Source organism: Euprymna scolopes, chromosome 25, assembly GCF_053919585.1.
Source record: "Euprymna scolopes isolate OS-2025 chromosome 25, ASM5391958v1, whole genome shotgun sequence".
Taxonomy (NCBI): domain Eukaryota; kingdom Metazoa; phylum Mollusca; class Cephalopoda; order Sepiida; family Sepiolidae; genus Euprymna; species Euprymna scolopes.
In genome coordinates this window covers 95,964,895-95,987,506 of record NC_136506.1, presented here as the reverse complement: position 1 = coordinate 95,987,506, position 22,612 = coordinate 95,964,895, and the positions used below count along the sequence as shown (strand labels likewise).

The window sequence follows — 22,612 nt, the reverse complement described above, 5'->3', positions numbered from 1 at the left end:
CTTTTTTTTCTTTCCATTTTTTTTACTTTTTTCTCTTTCCTTTTTTTTCTTACTTTTTTATAAATTTTATTTCCCATATTTTGTTTCTTTATTTTCCCATATTTTGTTTCTTTATTTTCCCATATTTTGTTTCTTTATTTTCCCATATTTTGTTTCTTTATTTTCCCATATTTTGTTTCTTTATTTTCCCATATTTTGTTTCTTTATTTTCCCATATTTTTTTCCAGTTTTTCCCCCCATATTCCCCCCCATATCCCCCCCCCCACATTCCCCCCACATTTCCCCCCCCCACATTTCCCCCCCCCACATTTCCCCCCCTACATTTTTCCCCCCTACATTTTTCCCCCTACATTTTTCCCCCCTACATTTTTCCCCCCTACATTTTCCCCCCTACATTTTCCCCCCTACATTTTCCCCCCTACATTTTCCCCCCCTACATTTCCCCCCCCCACATTTTTTTTCCTCCCCACATTTTTTTTCCTCCCCACATTTTTTTTCCTCCCCACATTTTTTTTCCTCCCCACATTTTTTTTCCTCCCCACATTTTTTTTCCTCCCCACATTTTTTTCCTCCCCACATTTTTTTCCTCCCCACATTTTTTTTCCTCCCCACATTTTTTTTCCTCCCCACATTTTTTTTCCTCCCCACATTTTTTTTCCTCCCCACATTTTTTTTCCTCCCCACATTTTTTTTCCTCCCCACATTTTTTTTCCTCCCCACATTTTTTTTCCTCACATTTTTTTCTCCCCACATTTTTTTCTCCCCACATTTTTTCCCCCTACATTTCCCCCCCCCCCCACATTTTTTCCCCACATCCCTCCTACATTTCCTCCATTTTTTCTGACATTTTCTTTTCTCCTTTTGTTTGTTTTCCTCTTTTATTGTTTTTCTGTTTCCTTTTCTTTACCTTATTTTTCTATTTTTTCTATTCTATAATTGTTTTATATATATTTAAGGGTGTGGTTGGTGGCCATTGTCAGAATTTTTTTCTTTTTATTAACAAATAATTCCCTGCATTAGATAGATTCTAAAGACCATCTTGATACATCCATAACCTTTGCTTGAAAATAAAATTTTTTATCAAATTAACTCTGACCTGAAGAAATGTTTATCTTTTCTAGAAGAATAAGAATGACTGCTTAAGTTGTTTCTCACTCCTTCCTTTCTAAAAGCAAGTTTCTTCATAGATTTCTGACATTAACGAAAAAATGTGCATGCAAATTGACAAAATTAGATTTAAAAAGAAAATAACATCCATTTTCGCACTTGGTTACACAAGTCAAAACAAAATTGTGAGCGTAAGCCACCATTTTTCAATTTCTATATAGCCACCATTTGCCTATGTCTGGATCATGGTTGCCACATCTGGGCACTATCTACTCTGTCTTGGACAAGTTACAAAAAAATTGTAGCCTAATAGGTTCCATACTATGTCAAACTCCAGCCTCTGTTGCATCCCGGCATGTACTCCAGTAAATTACCGCACTTGTACCATAACCATGTAAATATCCACATCCCACTCAATCAGCAACAAAATCTTACTCTTTTATTTTAAAGGTCCCCAGCCAGATGAATTCCTTGGACCACTTGCTCTTGTAATTTCTATCTTGCTTTGTTTCCCTACCTGTATCAATATACAGAAATTTACATGTAACAAACATCTTGCTGCTCAACTCTCCACTCGGGTTCATCCCTTATAAATCTGGCTCCTCTCATAGTAGCCTCTTACGCTTGTGCATTTTTGTTATTTTGAACATTTTTTTTAAATATTTTATTTCATTTTTTTAAGAACTCTTTACAGAACAAGGTGAGACAAATCAAGATCCGATCAGAAAGTGTCAAAGTTTCACATAACTTTTAGATAAAACCCAAAACAAATACGCAAAAGTAATACACTAAAACAAAATAAAACATTACCGAGAACCTGCAGATGTTGCAAAATTGCTTGATACGCAATTCTCTAAACATTCTCCAATTACAAATTGCGTGATTGGATATGAAACGACACTCTCTCCAAACACTCATAGGCAATTTTGTGTGCCTATGAATATAAGAATATTATAATGTCAGTTAGGGCCAAATGGGATTGGAAGGCAGTGGGGGGGGGGGTGATGAAAGAATCTTTTAACATCATCGTTCTGAACATTTCCTTTTGAATCCATCATTTCTTTAACTTGATTTGCAATATATCTCCTTCTCCGCAGATACGTGCCTCAGGAAGATAACGGTCTTTGAGATTGTAAAATGTCAGTAGTTTTTTTGTTTTCTGGTCCAAAGTTAAAAACAACAAAACATTGTTCAAACTAACACAAATGCAGAAGTGCCCACCCCACTCCACCAAGAAAAATTATTAATTCAGTTGCTGGTGCAAGTTGGAATGTTATGTATGAAATCTTTAATGATTTCAAGAATTATCCTAGTAGGTGTTTCTTAAAGAAATTTTTTTATTTTTTTTTTTTTTAATGAAACTATTTTTACAAAAACTGGAGATCTATGAAGTGACTTCATTTCTTTGAAATGCCTTAGTGGTAGATTAATTTCTTTTACTAATAGGACTAATAATTATAGGGAGGGAAATATAATTGTAACCCCCCTCCCTTTTTTTTTTTCTCTTCCCAGACTTTACATTCATTGTATGTGTCTAAGTTTACAATTCAGCTTGTAAATTCTTTGACCATCCTATGCTGTTTTATGCGTTCTTGCATACCATCAATTAGATTGTTATGCTTGTGGCATTTGACTTCAACTTTGAACACAAAACAATGAATATAACGTCAAATAAAATACTTTTTTTCATCATCACTCATCAGTTTCTTAATGCATTTCATGTTTTCTTCAGTTATGTCTCTCGTCATCCTTGCAAAGAAAAGTGAAATATTAAATAACAGAATGTGGTGTATCATGCTAATCTGTCGAATAGTTGAACCGTATTCAGGTCGATACCTCATTTTCACGTTTTAAGAACACAAAACGTAAGGTTCAATATTTGCTGATGTTTCTAAGATGAGGTTTGTGTCAGAATTTTTTTTTAAAGGAAAATTGTATTTGAAATATCTGGACTATTATTTGTGTTTTTGGTGGTTATATTCGCATAATCGCATTGACACACCAATTCCCGCTGGATCACCGAAGTTTACCAACGTTGAACGTGGTCAGTATTAAATGGGTGACCATTTGGGACTTCCAGGTGCTGTACGTGCTCTCTGCTTATCTCTGCATTGTTTCCAGTTGTCGATTCAAGAGGTGTGGTTGGAGATTGTGCAACTCTTGCCTCACAATTACACGCGCAGCTGCATCTACAGGGAGTATCCTTTGTCTTTTAAGACTGCATACGGGGGCATTAAGATTCGCAGAGTTCTAACCGATGTAACATCCCTCCTCCCTGACTGTCTTCAATTGCATTGTAGAACCTTCTAGTGAAACATGAGATTACTTACGTCGAATTGGGAAACCCATACAGAATTTGGCACTGGGTTTTTCATTCAATCTACAGTATTTTTATTTTGTCAGCTGTGACTGTTGAAGTGTTAATTTATTGTTCCTAATTATCACCTATGCTAGAGATTGAACTTTCAACTTTGATAAGAATTGAATAAAGTATTGGAATCAATAATTATAAATAATAGATTAGAACCCAAGAAAATTGCAATATGAGCAACAGTAAAAAAAGGAAAAAATAATTCTTTTGCAATAATACACATGACAAGATTAACTTTAAAGTTTCCAACATTTCTGTTGGAATCGTCCATTTAGATATATGGCCTAATCGCTGGTTAAGAATTAGGTCAAAGTGACAGTCTTATAAATGTTAAATATTCACTAAATGAAAATAACAAACAAGATGAGAATAGTAGTCTGAGCAATACAGATTATCAATCCTTATTTTAAAAACACAAAACATGGTAATGAAAAAAGAAAATAATTTGAAGTATGCAAATTATGTAAACCACCCGTTTCTGATTGAGTTTATGGATCAAATACATATGAGGCACCCTAAGCAATGATTAAAAGACCTATTTTGCCGTAGCATCGTTTTTATTTTGTTTAGTTTTCGATTGAATTATAAATAAAATAATACCACATTTTTGTTGTTTTATTTACAAACTCATCTTCTGGCCTTCTTCAGGTGATTAACTGCAACGAGATAGGAATGCTGAGTTTCTTAATTATATCCCCAGTATTTACGGCCTTCCATAATTTTTGTCTTACCATGTTAAGGCCAACTAAGCCTCTGGCTGGCTTTGGGTAGGATTGAAACTGCTATCTTCAGACAATGCTCACAATAAACCGTAGAGATCCAATGCCTCTATCCATTGCGCCAATCCAAACCAAAGCAGGCCAAAGGATTAGTTGGCCAAACCAAAGCAGGCCAAAGGATTAGTTGGCCAAACCAAAGCAGGCCAAAGGATTAGTTGGCCAAAACGTGGTGATAACAACAAATATGAAGTCGGTAATTACTGGAGATACAGTTAAGACTCAGCATTCCTATCCTGTCACAGTTAATAACCTGAAGAAGGCCAGAGGAATAGGTGGCCGAAACGTGGTGAAATAACAACTATGAAGATGAGGATAACAGTCCGCAAATAAATAAATAAAACATTGATGTTTACACAAAATGTATCCTTTTAGTTAGTGCTTCAAATGGGAGTGCTTCAAATCTGTTTGATCCAACTTTATGGTTGTGTCATGCTCTGAATTTCACTTTCTTTGTAATGCATGGTGAGAAACATAAGTGAGTATCATTTACAAACGCCTGACCTTTTCCATCACGTATCATAAACTTTTGAAAATGATTGTGTTTAACAGAAAAGCATTTAATCAATATATTAATAAATTAATGAGACAACTTCATGTGTGTATGCATGTGTGCGTACGTCAACATAACTTTGATCATCACTCAATTTCTTCTTTACTTTTAATCAAATATGTGTCGAAATCCAAAATGAAATAGCGTAAAAGAAACTAAGTTATTTAAAAATATCGTTTCTCAAAAAATTTGAAATTAAATTCATCAGAATGCATTTCAGTTTCATTGTAAACAAATCGCTCATTTTAATTGTTTGTTAATTATTGAAAAGTTAATTAGGCAATGTAAGTTTTTAGTTAATGTTTGAGTTTTTTACTGATGGCATTAGAAAATTGGATTCCAACATCGAGTATTCCAAATATTTTCAGTTTTCTAGATAATTTTTAAATTGAAGACATTTAGAGCCCCATTTCTAAGAACTTATCAGAAAATGGTTAAATGTTTGTTTATTTTTTATTAATTTTTTTTTTTTGTCATTTAAATGTTTTAATGTCTTTACTTTTTGTCGGGTGGTTAAGAAATTTCACTGTACAACTGAAAGATACTTTGTTATATTATTTGTATTTAAACTAAAGTTCTGCATAGTTTATTATAAACAAAATATGAGCATACTTGTTAATACCATTAGTAGCCATTTTTTTTCTTTTCAATATATTACAAGAGATATTTGTAAATACAATATATTATATTTAAGTAGTAGGACCTATTAAAATTTCACAAAATGAGAAATATATTTAACCAAAAAATGTTTTGATGAAGCTGATATTTTTCAGGCTAGTGAAAAAAATTAATCTTGTAGATAAATATGAAGGTATTCGTTTTCGAATACCGTTATATTCGAGGGAGGCCACTCATTTTTATTCAAGGTTGACAGATTGGTCTTTCTAAAGCCAAATGTCCTTTTTTGTAACAGTTTGACTTTCAAAAATTGTATTTTACACTTTTCAAAGCGTAACATTAATTAAGGAAGAAACAAACAGAATTTTATGTAAATCTTAAAATTATTTAAAAAGATGTATTTAAAGCATTCATTTATGTGATATATGAATGTGGATTGGTTATTAGGATTATTTACCAAAGAAATTTGGATTGGATAATAGATGGAACTGATGGAAAACTGAGATCAGTGTTGGACACCCCCAATCTTCGATTAATTATGGAGATCTCTGAAAAATACAGATATTGGTGAAATATGATTAATTATACTTCCAGTTCTAAACAAAATGACCAAGAGTGCTAATGAGTTAATTATAATTTTTCTTTAAGAAAATAGACTATATTTGTGATTTAAACATTTTTCTTACACTTTAACAGCATCTATCTTTTCAGTATAGAAAATAATTTTATTCTGTTGGTGATTTAGCCAAGAAATTAATTAAAAAATAAAAATGATTAGGTGATGGTGGTCAATGATCAAAACACAAACTAAAAATAACGCTCAGACAAAGCTAGTTTAATATTTTTTTGGTGTTCACATATGTGAATTGGACACTTGTGCAATACTGTTTTTTTATTTAGAACTCCTTTGAGGGAGACAATTCAAAAAGACCCTTTCCGAAAATGCCAAAATTTTGTGCAACTTTCAGTTGAAAACAAAAGAAACCTTCAGGCTAAGATTCAAGTGTAGTATCTGTTCTGACGCTACACTTAAGTTAATTTGTCCTTAGTCAATGTGGGGGAAACCCTTCCATACTGAGGTAATTTTTATTTTTGCCTACTTCCAAAATACCCCTTTTTGGGGAGATGGTTTTTCCCTATACATTAAAAATGACCTTGTCACATTTTGTTCTCGTGGGGGAAGAAATTAAATGCAGATACAATAACACAAAATGTAACATTATCTGATTATGTATTGAATTAAAATAAAATTAAGGAAATTCTGAAATTAATGAAAGATGTCATTATTTGAAAATATACAAATTCTAAAAATTTAGTTTTGAATAGTCAATATTTTTTAGAAAAGATTTTTCTTAATTTTATTTTAATTCAATAAATGTTAAGATAATTATTTTGTGTTATTGTAGTAGTTTAGTGTATCTGTTTTGTTTTTTATCTAAAAGTTGTGACTTTAAAAAGGGTCATGTTTTGATTTATCTCCTTTTCAAAGTTCTTCAAAAATAAAAACAAAAATTGTCTAAAAATCAGTAATGCACAAATGCCGTGAATTGTGTGAAAAAAAATAAAACGAAATGTAATCGAATACAATTGGAATCGTTTGTTACATTTTCTTGGTACTTTGTGTTGTCTTTGTTGTTGTTCATTGATTGCTTTTTTTTTTTTTTTTTTTTTTCGCTTTCTAGAAATCTAATTAAAGCAACAAAAGATAATTTTAAAGTTGTTTACCCATTGGCTTTCGATAAAAAATTGTTTTATTAAAAATTAGGTAAACCAGGATAAGATAATCTTAAAAAAAACAAACAAGGATGGCTATACTATGAGGTATGAGGGTATAATTTATTCTTGCTTTTTTAGTCCTCTGCAACATAGCATTATATTGGAAGCCAAAAAAATTTCGTAATAGTCATCAATATTTTTGTGGATTTTAGATGCAGAACTTTATTAGCAAAGTTTTTGTTCTTTGATGAATCTATTTAAAAGGAAGGCTATTCCAGTTTTTATTTTTCTAAGTAAAATTTGGATAAGATTTGAATGTTGCCTTGTTATATTTATCATGACGTAGCCGTTTGCTTTTATTATTCTTGTGTGTAAATCTTAATGTTGTTGTCTTATAAAGTGATGGTCATCATTTCGAATTGGGAAATTGTTGTGATATCTTTTATTCATCCATTTCATAAACCCACTTGAAATGGGCATCTGTCTGTCATTTTCCATTTTGTATTTTTTCTCGAGCAGTGCCAAAAGCACTGCAAAGATTTTCATCTTTCTCTGACAAAAGTACAACTACTCTTTTGCTAAATGTCATGTCATTTAAATGATTTTTGCTTTGTTATATTTTAGATATAGATTTGTTTATGAAGTTTGGCACATATTTTATAATTTATAACTAACCAGTTGTACCTCCTCAATGTTGTCTAGGTTGCAGTGAAGTCATTTTAGCCTTTTTTTTTTTTTTTTTTTTTTTTTTTTACACTTTTAAATTTAATGTTGACAACAACTGTATTTATGTTAAAATATTCCCCTTTTTGATTTTGACTTTTAGCTAGCTTCTCAAAGCCACACCTGACTGTGTCTAAGCTCTTGGTAAGGACATAAATAATTTTGGGTGCTTATTTACATTAGTGATCTTTTAAAAACCAATGCATTTCAGGTGAAAATGTTATGTACTTGCTTGTCATGGTGGAATAATATAAATTTCAAAAGATTATGAAAAAAGATCCAGTGGAAAAATAATTACAAGTAAAAATAGAATTTATTGAATTATCAAGTTTTATTGTGGAAGATGTATGACAAATTGACTTATCTCCCTTGAGTTGAAGTTTTCAACCAAATTTAATTGTGGATGATATGTTTTTTTTTTTTTTTTTTTTTTTGTTAAATGCATTTAGTACATCTACTGGATCATTTTTTTTTTTTTTTTCCTGGAATTATACCACTTTTGCCATGACATGTAATTATGTAATGTTTTCACTTGAAATACCGTTTTTAAAAGATCAAGCACCTGATTTTGCATTGTAGAATTAAATAAACCTAAGCTGTTTTTATGGTAATCTATTTAGGGTAGGTAAAAAAAAAAAAAAGACAAAAACTTGTGTATTCATTTTGCTGTTTTTTGACAACACCATCTAATTAATTAAACAACTGTAAGTTTTTTCTGAATTATCTTATTTTCTAATAAAAATACATTTTAAAGCTTAATTTATACTTTAAAACTAAAACAGTTTTACGAGAGTTGTGCAATAAGTAATGCCCCTGACCCACTTCCCATAGCAGTAGAGCAACAAAACTTGGCACAGTTATTAGTTTTTCTCTACATATAGGAACCATCTAGAGTTATGCATTTCTCCCATCATTTGATGCAGCTCTGGAGACCATTTTTGTAGAACACTCCAGGTTGGTCCTCCAACCACGACGTGATTTCAGGAATCAAGGCTGCATCATCTGGGAAACGCTTTACTTTAAAAACAACCTTCTTGCTGGGAAGAGGTGAAAGTCAGAGGGTGCAAGGTCAGGAGAGTAGGGAAGATGGGGAAGGATTTCATAACCACACGCCCGTGCTTCTGATCTGGCGACATGCAAGTTGTGGACCGGAGCGTTGTCCTGCAGGAGGAGGGTACCTTTGCTGATCTTACCCGACCTCTTGGTTTTGATAGCTTCCCTTAATTTCCTCAAAAGTGAAGTATAATAGGCTCCTGTAATTGTGGTACCCTTTGCCAGGAAATCTGTCATCACTACTCCATCCTGGTCCCAGAAGACTGTGAGCATGACCTTGCCAGCGGAGGGTTGCACCCTTGCCTTCTTTGGAGGTGGTGAATCCAAGTGCTTCCACTGCATTGACTGGGCTTTGGTCTCTGGGTCATAGTGATGGACCCAGGTTTCATCCTGTATAATCAGTCTTTTGAAAAACTTTGACTCATCTTCTTGGTGCATCTCCAAATTCATCTTCGAGCACTCGAAGCATTCTCGCTTCTGGAATGGTGTGAGCAACCTGAAAATCCATCTGGCAAACACCTTATGCATATGCAAATGGTCATGAATGATAGTTTCCACAGACTCTGTACTAATCTTGACATCTTGGGCTATTTGGCGAATAGTAATGCGCCGATCTTCCAAAATGGCAGCCTCAACTTGTCGGACAGATGCCTCATCAATGGCAGAAGGGGTGGGGGGGACGACGACCAGGTCTGGGAGCTGTTTCCACAGACTTCCGGCCATATTTAAATTCATGATGCCAGCGTTTTACAAGGTCATATGATGGGGCATTATCACCATAAGTTTCTTTCATTTCATCAAAAGTCTCCTGTGGTGTGCGTCCTTTCAAACACAAAAACCGGATCACTGCTTGACATTCAACAGGCTCCATTTCACACCTGGTTCAGTCCAAACACCTGTAAAACAGAAACCACAATTAGTTCAGAGCTGTACTTTTCCACATAACTCATAGAGATAGAAATCATTGCACATGCCAAATTTCAGCTAGATCAGACAACTGGAATTGGGTCAGGGGCATTACTTATTGAACACCCCTCGTAGTTTCTTGTAAAATGCCAGACATTATTGAACACTTAATCACAATGTTAAGATTGTGATTATCAACATATCTTTTTAAATCATCTTCCTCATAGAATTTATTTTTATCTTCCCTAGTTTTTTTTTTTTTTTTTTTTTTTTTTTTTAAGAGATTGGGTATTTTTTATTAAAAAAAATGATAAAATATCACCTTCTGCTTGTTTGAATACTAATCTAAGAATTTTTTTTTTTCTTGCAAACCTCAAAAGATTATAGATGATTTTTTTTTTTTTTTTTTTTGATGGGGGGGGGGGGAGATGAAGAGTGGTCATTTATTTAAAAAAAATTGTTCTCCTGTTGTTTAGAAATATGTACTACATTTCGTCCGAGATGACCTCCCGCTTTCTTCAGAAGTAGTGCCCGTTTATGGTGATGTTTTTTTTTTTCTTGTGATAAAAATATGGTTGCTGTTCTACTTTAGACCAGACTGATAGTAATTGTCCGCGTCTCATCAATGGGCTAAATAGAATTTGCCTCGGACACCGCTGAAAACTATTTTGAGTGTTTTCCTCAAACTTACAAACAGTTGTATTCAGAGTATCGCCCACGCTAAAGATTGAATCTTCAACCTCTTTAACTGTCATTTAAAATTAAATTTTACCTAGTATTTTATCCGTTATGCCACGAGTGCTTACATGCAGCAAAAATTCAGAAATATAAATCCATAGTTTAGGAAAATAAATTGTATGGTTTTAGCGGAAAATGACCCACACGATCGTTGACATGCTATATTTTTGTGACCAAAGCAGTTGATGGGATTGTGACCCAAGCAGGTGATAAAATTGTTTTTATGAAGATTAAAAAAAAATTTTTTTAATCAATGTTCCCCATATTGAATTAATATTTCTGCTATGCTGATAGATAATTACGCATGAGGACGTAATGATGATCGTATTTTGACATTTAAGGTGCTGTGAATGTCCTTGACTCCTGGCTAGAAAACCTCTCACATCTATTCTCTATGCAGTTTGATCGAAAGAGTTAATATCAGTCGTGTTACATGCAGTCAAATCACTTTGTTTGCAATCAAGTCACGTCTCTCTTGCTCTACCATGCTCTCTAGTACCTGGAGTGTTTTAAAGTTTATACAAGAGATGACCAAACCACTCAAGTTTATAATCATCCATAATTCTACCAATATCAGGTTTCTATCGAAAGGGGGTAATTTTTCTACAGCTTGCAACACCTTGATTTAAAAAAAAAAAAAAAAAAAGGGAGCAAAGAATTAATGAATGTTCTTGGTACAGCTTTCTTGGTTGGGCAGGTTGAACAAGTTTGTTAATTTATCCACACAGCATCTCTGACTATAATGCAGGATAATTCTCTACATCATCAATGCTCTGATCCCCGTCTGGCATCAATTGGAATAACTCTCGACTTGAGGAGGCTCCATGTTTTGACGAGCTTCTGGGTCTGACCTTTACTCCTGATCTGAAATGGAACACGTACATCAAATCTGTTGCCAAGGTCACCAAAAATATGGTTGGATCATTTTACTGCTCCAGTAGATATCTCACTGCTGATGCAATTCTCTATCTCTATAAAAGCCAAGTACATCCTAAGATGAAGTACTGTTGCCACATCTGGGCAGGATCTGTTATATGCACCTTATCCTGCCTTGACAGTTCAAAATAAACTTTGCAACCTCAGAAGGGACATTGCAAGGCTGTCTCTGCTCTATCGTTATTTTCATGGCAAGTGCTTGCCTGAGCTCCAATCTATGATCCCTCCTTGCCAAACTTTCATGGAAAACACTCGTCTAGCTGGAACCACTATCAGTAATTTCCCCCACTCTTTATCTGTGCCTAAAGCTAAACATAGATTCCATGAACAAAGCTTCTTTCTTAGAACTGCACGCCTGCGAAACTCTTGTTTTCCTGCTTACTATAAGTCTTCAAGTCCAATGTAAATAAGTTCTTGATGAGCTGTCCCCTTAAGTAATCCAATTTACCAAATTTCCACTACTATTAATCCTTATCCTTGAGTGGTCTCTGGGCCTTGATAAGTGGAAACTCCTTTGTAAAAAAACAAAAACAAGTGATTTTCACAATTTCATTGATATTTGACTTGGACATCTCCAAATGAAATCAGTTCAATATTAGACTATGATCAATATTTTGATAAACTTTTTCATGATTGGTAAAGTGATATAGACACTAGATTGTACATGACAAAATGAATTAACATGCTTGACCGAAAACATCACCTTAGAAGTAATAAACATGAATGTCAATGTATGCAAATGAATTTCAATCACATTTAAATTGCAAGAAAAACTTCATTGTAACGAGATGAAATCTTTTATAGTTTGTGATTAGCACAAATATATATATATATATTTATATATATATAGTGAATTTGGGTTAAGAAATTCCAACGAAAGAAAGATGTATATTTAAATAAGGGAGTAGTCACCAACAATGTGTATTTTTTAACATTATTTTATTATTCCGTGTCTTGGTTTTTCATTGAGAATTATGTTTGGATCATTGTAATAATGTTTTTTAAGTCATTGAAATCGTTTACGCGCGTTTCAGACGGTCTGAAACGCGCGTAAACGATTTCAATGACTTAAAAAACATTATTACAATGATCCAAACATAATTCTCAATGAAAAACCAAGACACGGAATAATAAAATAATGTTAAAAAATACACATTGTTGGTGACTACTCCCTTATTTAGTGAATGAATGACAGAAGTCTATATTCCAAATTTCACGATGGTGACCATCTTACAATTTATTCCTTTAATTCAGTTGACATTTACAATTCTTGACAGTATCTGTTTCAGTAGCACAAAATCAATCACTTAATTATTATATCAATCAGTGAATCTATTTTGCCCTTAACTCATCAGAAAAATTAACGACAATTAATCTGTCAAAAGGAAATAAAGTGCGTTTTGACATGATTAAAAAATCCAAAAATTGGAAGAGAAGCTGTAAATAGCTTATGTTTCCACTGCGTCATTTTGAATTTAGAAATAAAGTCACTAAACCCATCTATTCATACCAACAAATTCTATTAATTTAGGTATATTCCGCCAAAGATTTTCTATTTAATAAGTAGTAAATTTATTAATTATAATTAATGTATCCATGTTTACAAAAATAACATCAATAATTATAATCTATTACACGTTTGCATATATGAACATAGACTTTTGTCATTCATTCACTATATTGTTCTGTAATTACATTGAGCTTTTAAATAAGGATTAGTATATATTATAAGGAAATAAAGTATATTTCCACAGAAATATATAACACTAGTGATTGTGACCCGGGGTAATTATCACTTCTTGCACTGATTGTGAAAGCATAAAACACTAATATCTATAAGTATAAAAATTATTTATGATAGATTTTCTGAATTCTTTTTTTTAATTTACTCATACAATTCTTGAACATTTTCAGAGCATAAATTTGTTTATAAAAATAAATTCAAGATGTTTTTGAAAAAAATTTTTCACTGATTCCATCAAACTTCACTAAAAAAGCTTTTTGAACACATTTTGGATTTATTATCAGGACAATATGTATGCTTTGAAAATGGACAATTGTATGAATAATTTTTTGAAATAAGTTTGGAACATTCATTATGCGTTGGACTAGATACCCAAATTTTATGTGAATTAAAAGGAATATATATATATATATTAAAAATTAGTTAAAAAAAACAACCCCCCCAAACATTTAAGAGCTCTATCATAGGTTCTACAAATGCAATATAAAATATTTAATTAAATACTATACATTATAGTGTATGTTGGAGATATCCAAGTTTCATTAATCGGGCTATTTTGGATGTAGGATAAAATCTGGCTGGTCATCAGACAGATTCTTTAGTTCCCTTTGTTAACTTGGAGTTAAGAACCGATCTCCCATTCAGAAGTTTAAATATGTTCTTATGGAAGCTATAGAATCTCTAAACGTTTTCATACACGCACACACTTAGCCAAATAACAAATTGTCTAAATAAATGTCTTTTTAAATAAACAAACATTCAATAACCCCTCACCAGCTTAAACAATAGAACAGAAAAAAATAAATGCCATCAAATATTAATCCATCCAGTAACACATTCTTAACTTCGATTTTGGAAACTCTGATACCAAAGGTGGTAGGAGTTGACAAATCTTTCTGCGATGACTAGCTGAATTTTTTTCCTTAATCTAGGATGACTAGATTGATAAAATCCTGGTACTTCAACAGACACTGATGTATAGTATTTAAATAAAATTATATATATATACTAGCCTGGGTGCCCGGCATTGCCCGGGTTTTTGGAGATGTGTGTTGAGCAAAAAGAAAAAAGTGGTAGTAGGTAGGCTCAAATCCGTATTGCAAAGGAGAAAAAAATGTGTGGGAAAAAAATGACGTCATTGTCATTGCATCCATCGGCAAACCAGAAGTGGCAAAGGTTTAAATTAAGGTTAGTCAATCAAAAAGAGATGAAGACTTTTGAGAATATCGTAAAAAAAAGCGACCCCCCCTCCCTGTAAAAAAGTGCCCAGTTGAGGGTGAAGAAATTACTTCAAAATGAGACCGATCTCGTGAAAATGTCTATACATTTAAAAGTTTATTTAATTCTCTGAATGGTGAATATGTATTTTTCCTAACTAATATTAGCTGATGTACCTGTCAGTGCTGGATTTCTAAGACCTTTCTTGTCTACGTGTAAGTTAAATCACAAAATGTGCCTTATTCAGGTTTATGCAGATCAATATTGTCTAGGAGATAAGGGTTAGGCAATAGCAAAAATAAAACAATAGTTTGTGTGAGATTCAAACCTTGAATGACGGCATAAAATATTGAAAATGAAGGTGAATACTTTATCCACATTGCCGCCAATCAAAACAAAAACATTTTGTGCTTTTTAACTTGCTTAAAACTGTTTGAGTTTGGCATAGGAATATGAGATTAAAAATGTTTTATCTCTCTGTATAGATTTAAAATAGTTGGATTTGTTGAAACTAAAAGAAAGAAAAAAAAGAAGTTCCTTTTTATTAAAAAAAAAAAAAATCAAATATAATGTAATGATTTGACTCTTTACTTGTATTTATTTTCTTTTTACTGGGGACTGAAAGGTTAACTTGATTGAACAGTGAAGCAATATGTTATTGGGTAGACAATATTAATACAATATGGTATTGGGTAGACAATATTAATGCGATATGGTATTAGGTAGACAATATTAATGCGATATGGTATTAGGTAGACAATATTAATGCGATATGGTATTGGGTAGACAATATTAATACAATATGGTATTAGGTAGACAATATTAATACAATATGGTATTAGGTAGACAATATTAATACAATATGGTATTAGGTAGACAATATTAATACGATATGGTATTAGGTAGACAATATTAATGCGATATGGTATTAGGTAGACAATATTAATGCGATATGGTATTAGGTAGACAATATTAATGCGATATGGTATTGGGTAGACAATATTAATACAATATGGTATTAGGTAGATAGTATTAATACAATATGGTATTAGGTAGATAGTATTAATACAATATGGTATTAGGTAGACAATATTACTACAATATGGTATTAGGTAGACAATATTACTACAATATGGTATTAGGTAGACAATATTAATACAATATGGTATTAGGTAGACAGTATTAATACAATATGGTATTAGGTAGACAATATTAATGCGATATGGTATTAGGTAGACAATATTAATGCGATATGGTATTAGGTAGACAATATTAATGCGATATGGTATTAGGTAGACAATATTACTACAATATGGTATTAGGTAGACAATATTACTACAATATGGTATTAGGTAGACAATATTACTACAATATGGTATTAGGTAGACAATATTACTACAATATGGTATTAGGTAGACAATATTACTACAATATGGTATTAGGTAGACAATATTAATGCAATATGGTATTAGGTAGACAATATTAATACAATATGGTATTAGGTAGACAATATTAATGCAATATGGTATTAGGTAGACAATATTAATGCGATATGGTATTAGGTAGACAATATTAATGCGATATGGTATTAGGTAGACAATATTACTACAATATGGTATTAGGTAGACAATATTACTACAATATGGTATTAGGTAGACAATATTACTACAATATGGTATTAGGTAGACAATATTACTACAATATGGTATTAGGTAGACAATATTACTACAATATGGTATTAGGTAGACAATATTACTACAATATGGTATTAGGTAGACAATATTACTACAATATGGTATTAGGTAGACAATATTACTACAATATGGTATTAGGTAGACAATATTACTACAATATGGTATTAGGTAGACAATATTACTACAATATGGTATTAGGTAGACAATATTAATACAATATGGTATTAGGTAGACAGTATTAATACAATATGGTATTAGGTAGACAATATTAATGCGATATGGTATTAGGTAGACAATATTAATGCGATATGGTATTAGGTAGACAATATTACTACAATATGGTATTAGGTAGACAATATTACTACAATATGGTATTAGGTAGACAATATTACTACAATATGGTATTAGGTAGACAATATTACTACAATATGGTATTAGGTAGACAATATTACTACAATATGGTATTAGGTAGACAATATTACTACAATATGGTATTAGGTAGACAATATTACTACAATATGGTATTAGGTAGACAATATTACTACAATATGGTATTAGGTAGACAATATTACTACAATATGGTATTAGGTAGACAATATTACTACAATATGGTATTAGGTAGACAATATTACTACAATATGGTATTAGGTAGACAATATTACTACAATATGGTATTAGGTAGACAATATTACTACAATATGGTATTAGGTAGACAATATTAATACAATATGGTATTAGGTAGACAATATTAAACTGGAAAGAGAATGTTAAAAATGGTGGAACATTGGTTTATAATGTTATTTTTACATATTTTTAGTTGCATGCAAGCGACTCTAAGTGTCGGTCTGTCCGTAACACTTTAGTGCTTGGCCTTTTTGGTTAAGATCAAAGGTCTGTTCTTAATAGATGCTGTTCTTAGCTTTTTAAGCTTTTCTTGGCCTTTTGGCCAAGATCAAAGTGTAGCATCTATCTTACTACATGCTGTACTTATGTTTGTAACTTTGTGACATAAAGTGGGGGGTCACTTTTCTGTATAAATTTAATGTAAAATGATCACCCACTTTACAACCAGTCTCAAAGCCATTCATGTCATTCTCCAGATTATTCAAGTTGTTTTTGAAGGATTCCAGTTATTTTTTAAGCATTCAAGTCATTCTTAAGGTCATTCAATTCATCCTTAAGTTCATTAAAGTCATTCTAAGTCATTTACTTTTTATTTAAGTCATTTCAGCCCATTTTTCGGTCATTTTAGTTTATCTTTAAGAATTTCATGGCAATCCTACATTCACGCATTCATTCATTACACGAGAGCACGCGACTAATGGCTATCGGCCTTGTTAATTTTGATAATGATTTTAAAGTTTTTTGAACATTAAGGACATGCAATCGAAAACTTGCTGCTTCTTCTAAAGTTGCATTTTTTTTTTCTTTTAGACCAACCATTTAACCATGCTGTTGTAGCATGCATACAGCTTCCCTCTCTCCCCTCTCTCTCATATATATATATATATATATTTCACCCTTCATTCATACCAATCTTTTTATTTATGAAGCTCGATACATGTTAAATGCAACTACAGAGCACATACAAATACATGACAAAAAGTCTATATTCCAAATTCCCAGATGTTGTTCATCTTACCATTTATTTCTTTCAGCATTTTAAAATGTTCAATTCTTGACAGCACAGAAACTATCATATAAATATTATTTCTGAATTTCTGCTCTGCCTTATCAGAACTTGTTGACTTTGAAAAGAAAAAATTCATCAAAAAAAAAAATCCAAAGAAAAGATTTCAGGCATAATTACATAAATCAAAAAAAAAAAAAAAAATCCAAAGAAAAAATTTGGGGCATAATTACATAAATCAAAAAAAAAAAAAAAAAAAAAAAAAAAACCCAAAGAAAAAATTTGGGGCATAATTACATAAATAAAAAAAAAAACAAAAACCCAAAGAAAAAATTTCGGGCATAATTACATAAATCAAAAAAAAAAAAAAAAAAAAACCCAAAGAAAAAATTTGGGCCATAATTACATAATCAAAAAAAAAAAAAAAAAAAAAAACCCAAAGAAAAAATTTGGGGCATAATTACATAAATCAAAAAAAAAAAAAAAAAAAAACCCAAAGAAAAAATTTGGGGCATAATTACATAAATCAAAAAAAAAAAAAAAAAAAAACCCCAAAGAAAAAATTTGGGGCATAATTACATAAATCAAAAAAAAAAAAAAAAAATCCAAAGAGTAGTTGCATTGTGTTTGATGATATTTACACCATCTTTGATTTTGTAATCATGCCCAAATTCTTTCTTTTCTTTTTAAAGTTAATGAGTTCTTATTTTTCGGATGAATCGGGGCGGAAAATATTCAAAATTTGACATAATTATGATTGTTTCTGCGCTACGAAACAGGTGCTGCCAAGAATTGAACATTTTAACATGCTGAAAGAAATAAACAGTAAGATGAACAATATCCTTGAATTTGGAATATAGACTTTTTGTTATTGTGTTTGTGTGTGTGTGTATACACATACACACACGCGTGACCTTTATATAATGTAAAGGGTATCTCATATATATACTTATCTGATTTTCAAAATCTGACCCAAATAGCATTTAAGTTTACGAATCAAACTTTGCTTCTGACTAGCTTCCCTTGGAACTAAAATGTTATTTTTTTATTTTTTTATTTTTGCAAGTTTAGAAAGTGTACAAATAAAATGACTTCATTGCATCCCAGGCAACAAGGGATAGTTACAATTAGTTTTTAATAAAAAGATATATTGTCATAAATTTAAAAAAAAAAAAATTTTTAATTTTTTTTATAATTGTTGAATTGTTTTACTACTTTTTGTTGTGTTGATGGTTTCATGTGTTATTGTTATTGATTTCAGAAGAAGGATGCCAACATCAAGGTGATTCCAGCATTCAAGCCAGTCTCCTGTGAGATGAGCACCCCAGAGTCCACCCCAGAAAAGAGTTTTCCTGCCCGGTTAGACAAGGAAAGAGAAAGATCAAAGGTAATGTTTAAAATCGCTAATGGAGGTTAAAGATTACCAACTTTATTAGAGAGAAGAATGACGAAGGAGGCTTGTTTGACAAGTATTTCTACAGTGTTCTCTGAACTTGCTCCAGCATCAAAACCCATGCCTTCACTGTAGAAATCATTAGACGATACTTGAATAGTTTCAGTTCTCAGGCAGCTTACCTTAAAAATTCCCTTCCTGCTTCCTCTACTGTACATGTAAGAATTTAAATGTAATAGGAACAACCATCTTGCTGCACAACTGCCACTCGGGATGCCCTTCCTGTAAAGCTGGCCCTTAATTCACAGTAGTCCCATTACATCTTAGTAGCAATATTCCTCATTTGGAGTGAAAAATGAAAATTGACTTTCAAAATAATTATTGGTATTTTTGACTATGGATATATTTTTTTGCATAAACAATGGTATTCTTCCGGACAAGATCAAAGTGTAGTATCTGTTCTTCAGATGCTGCACTTCAATTTCTTGTTCTGTCAGTGGAGAAATCCTTCACGACTGAGACAATTTTTATTTTTGTTCCTTTTCTCCACGTTAAAAAACGACCCTGGTGTCTAACTCTGTCCCGTGAGGAGGCATCGTAAATAGGAACCATGGTATTAAAAAGATTCCATTTCAAAAGAAGGTATATAACTAAACCAATTTTTCTTTTCTTTTTTTTTTCTTTTTTCTTTTTTTTTTTTCTTTTTTTTTTTTTCTTTTTTTCTTTTTTTTCTTTTTTTCTTTTTTTTCTTTTTTCCTTTTTCTTTTCTTTTTTCCTTTTTCTTTTCTTTTTTTCTTTTCTTTTTTCCTTTTTCTTTTTTCCTTTTTCTTTTTTCCTTTTTCTTTTTTCCTTTTTCTTTCTTTTTTTCCTTTTTCTTTTTTTCCTTTTTCTTTTTTTCCTTTTTCTTTTTTTCCTTTTTCTTTTTTTCCTTTTTCTTTTTTTCCTTTTTCCTTTTTTTCCTTTTTCCTTTTTTTCTCTTCTTTTCCTTTTTTTTTTTCATTTTTTTCTTTTTTAACCCGCCCCCCCACCTTTTTGGAGCTCTTTTTTTCATGTTATTCAAACACTTGATATATATGTCTATATAGTGGTTTTCCATGGTGCTAAACTCAAATATACATGTCTTAAGGCATGAAACTGCACCGTTTGTCCATTTTTCACTGGGATTCAGCATTCCCAGATCCTCAAAAGTGGTCAAAAAAAGTCCTCAGAATTGCAAACAAAATGACACTTTTTACCTTATAACTTTTGTCCCATCCATTAGATTTTTCTGAAACTTGGCGAAAATGTGAAGGCAACGTTGGCCCTTCACACTTCTCACATTCATCGTTTCTTCACTATTTTTTTGTGGCGTCATCTCACATGCAGCACCAGAGGAGGACTACGCATGCACTGCTTGTTCTCTCTAAACTTACCAATACTTCCACGACACATATTTTTGTACGCAATGCTTATATGTTTAGTATGCTAAATACTATTGTGATGGATATTTTCATTTGTACGAAAATAGGAAAATAAAACTTTGATTTGGAATATTTATTATTAATCCATCACAATCCGTTTGCATTTATTTAATGTTGTTCGTCTTTTTGTGTCTTTCAGATTCGTGATATGAAGGCCGACAGTAGCTATTTCCATTCATCGTCGAATCTTCCACCCAACCCACCATCCTCACAAATCAACATTGACCAGCGCATGCCCAATATCACACACGACAGGAGTCGGCCACCAAAGTTATTGCAAAGTTCCCCGCAGGGACCTATTCAGTTGGAGGCCCCTCTTCTGACATCGTCCGAGTTTGATGGCCTCTCGGAAACCGATTCCAAATCTGTTGCGGCCCCACCCCAAGCTACATCATACGATGGTTGCCGGTCGGATACGTCATCTGTGACCTCTCAGCATAGTGGTTCGGAACTCGGTTCCAAAATGAGCGCATCCGCTCAGGCCTCAGCTGCCTCATCAGAAAATAAGCTGATAATGGATGCTCGGTTCACGGTGTCACCGGAGGCCAGTCGCCTATTGACGTCCCCTGCCAGTTGTTCGTTTACAACGACGGTCACCACGGTTCAGAGTAGTATGGTCTCTTCCCAACCGCAAACGACTTTTTCAAGTAATTACGATAACTATCTCAGCTCTGGTCATGTGACCACAGCAACAGCAACAGGGCTGAATGGAATAATCACCTCTGCCCTTCCAAATATTAACCTTGAACAGAACCAAAGCAAAAGACAGCGATCAAGGTAAGATAAAATACAAAAATGATGGAATTGTAATATGATTCAGTTTGCGTTAGTGATTGAATGATTTCAAAATTCTTCCCGATTCCGATTCTTTTAAAATTCCTTTTTTTTTTCTTTTTCTTTTTTTCGTTTTCCTTTTTTCCTTTTCCTTTTTTCCTTTTCCTTTTTCCTTTTTTCTTTTTCCTTTTTTTTTCCTTTTTTTCTTTTTCCTTTTTTTCTTTTTCCTTTTTCCTTTTTTCCTTTTTTTATTTCTTTTTCTTTTTTCTTTTTCCTTTTCGTTTTCCTTTTCGTTTTCCTTTTCGTTTTCCTTTTTTTCGTTTTCCTTTTTTTTTCGTTTTCCTTTTTTTTTCGTATCGTAAAACCGCACAAAATATGCACGTATATGTCAACAAATGTACACGAGGGGTCTATAGATTTTAGTTTTACTGATAAATTTAAAATCAAAATATTGGTAAGTCAATCAATATAATTTTGTCATTCCTATCACCAATGGAAAAGTAAATTCTAAACAAAAAATTTAAAATCGTTTTTGGCATTGGAAAATAGGCACATTTTTCCGATTTTCAATTAATTGTTCCAACACTGAATCTACATAGTATTAAAAAAAATTATGGTGATTTTTTTTTTTTATTTTAGAGTTTGTTTGTATGCTTTTATAAATATGTGATCAACAAAAGATGAATAGGCAGAATACATAATTACTAAGGCGGTAATTTTTATAATTTCAACATTCAGTTATGAATTTCATGTAAGTGTAAAGGAACCTTTTTTTTTTTTACTAGTGGAATAACAAAAGCATTATATAAATATTTAAAAAAAATAAAAAAACTTATCACCACCCTCTTTTTGTTTTGTTGATAATTAAAAAAAAAATATAGATATAAATATTTTTTATTTTTATATATATACATAGGGATCACCACTTATCAAGGCCAAGAAGCCACTCGAGAATAAGGGTTAAAAAGTGTACAGTAGAAATTGGACAATATAGTAATCGTTAGTAATGCAAAGTGAATTTTTTTGTTTAATAGCATGATTTTTTGAACAAAAAAGAAAATGTAAATACATTCTACTAGATACTCTATAAAATTATACCTCAAGTGACTGTGAAGAAAGGTCTCTACTAAACTACGCTGTCAATTCGCCTACAGATTTTAAGCTTGATATATAAAGGATTTGGACTTGTAGATCAAATTCAA

The 22,612-nt window shown here is 32.0% G+C and overlaps 1 protein-coding gene and 1 long non-coding RNA gene across 5 annotated transcripts in view; both read left to right on the top strand.

The window, feature by feature from the left end:
• Nucleotides 1-22,612, top strand: part of LOC145247532 (zinc finger protein zfp-1-like) — a 142,053-nt gene that overhangs the window by 87,262 nt on the left and 32,179 nt on the right. For all 4 annotated transcript variants that reach the window (XM_080109364.1, XM_080109362.1, XM_080109363.1 and 1 more), the window contains 2 exons: nucleotides 19,045-19,170; nucleotides 20,776-21,413. In XM_080109364.1, the coding sequence (XP_079965490.1) occupies nucleotides 19,045-19,170; nucleotides 20,776-21,413 (764 nt within the window). The remainder of the gene's footprint in view (nucleotides 1-19,044; nucleotides 19,171-20,775; nucleotides 21,414-22,612) is intronic.
• LOC145247534 (uncharacterized) lies at nucleotides 12,623-16,425 on the top strand. The gene is made up of 2 exons (XR_013863278.1): nucleotides 12,623-15,661; nucleotides 16,352-16,425. It is a non-coding gene; the product is annotated as an uncharacterized LOC145247534 (long non-coding RNA).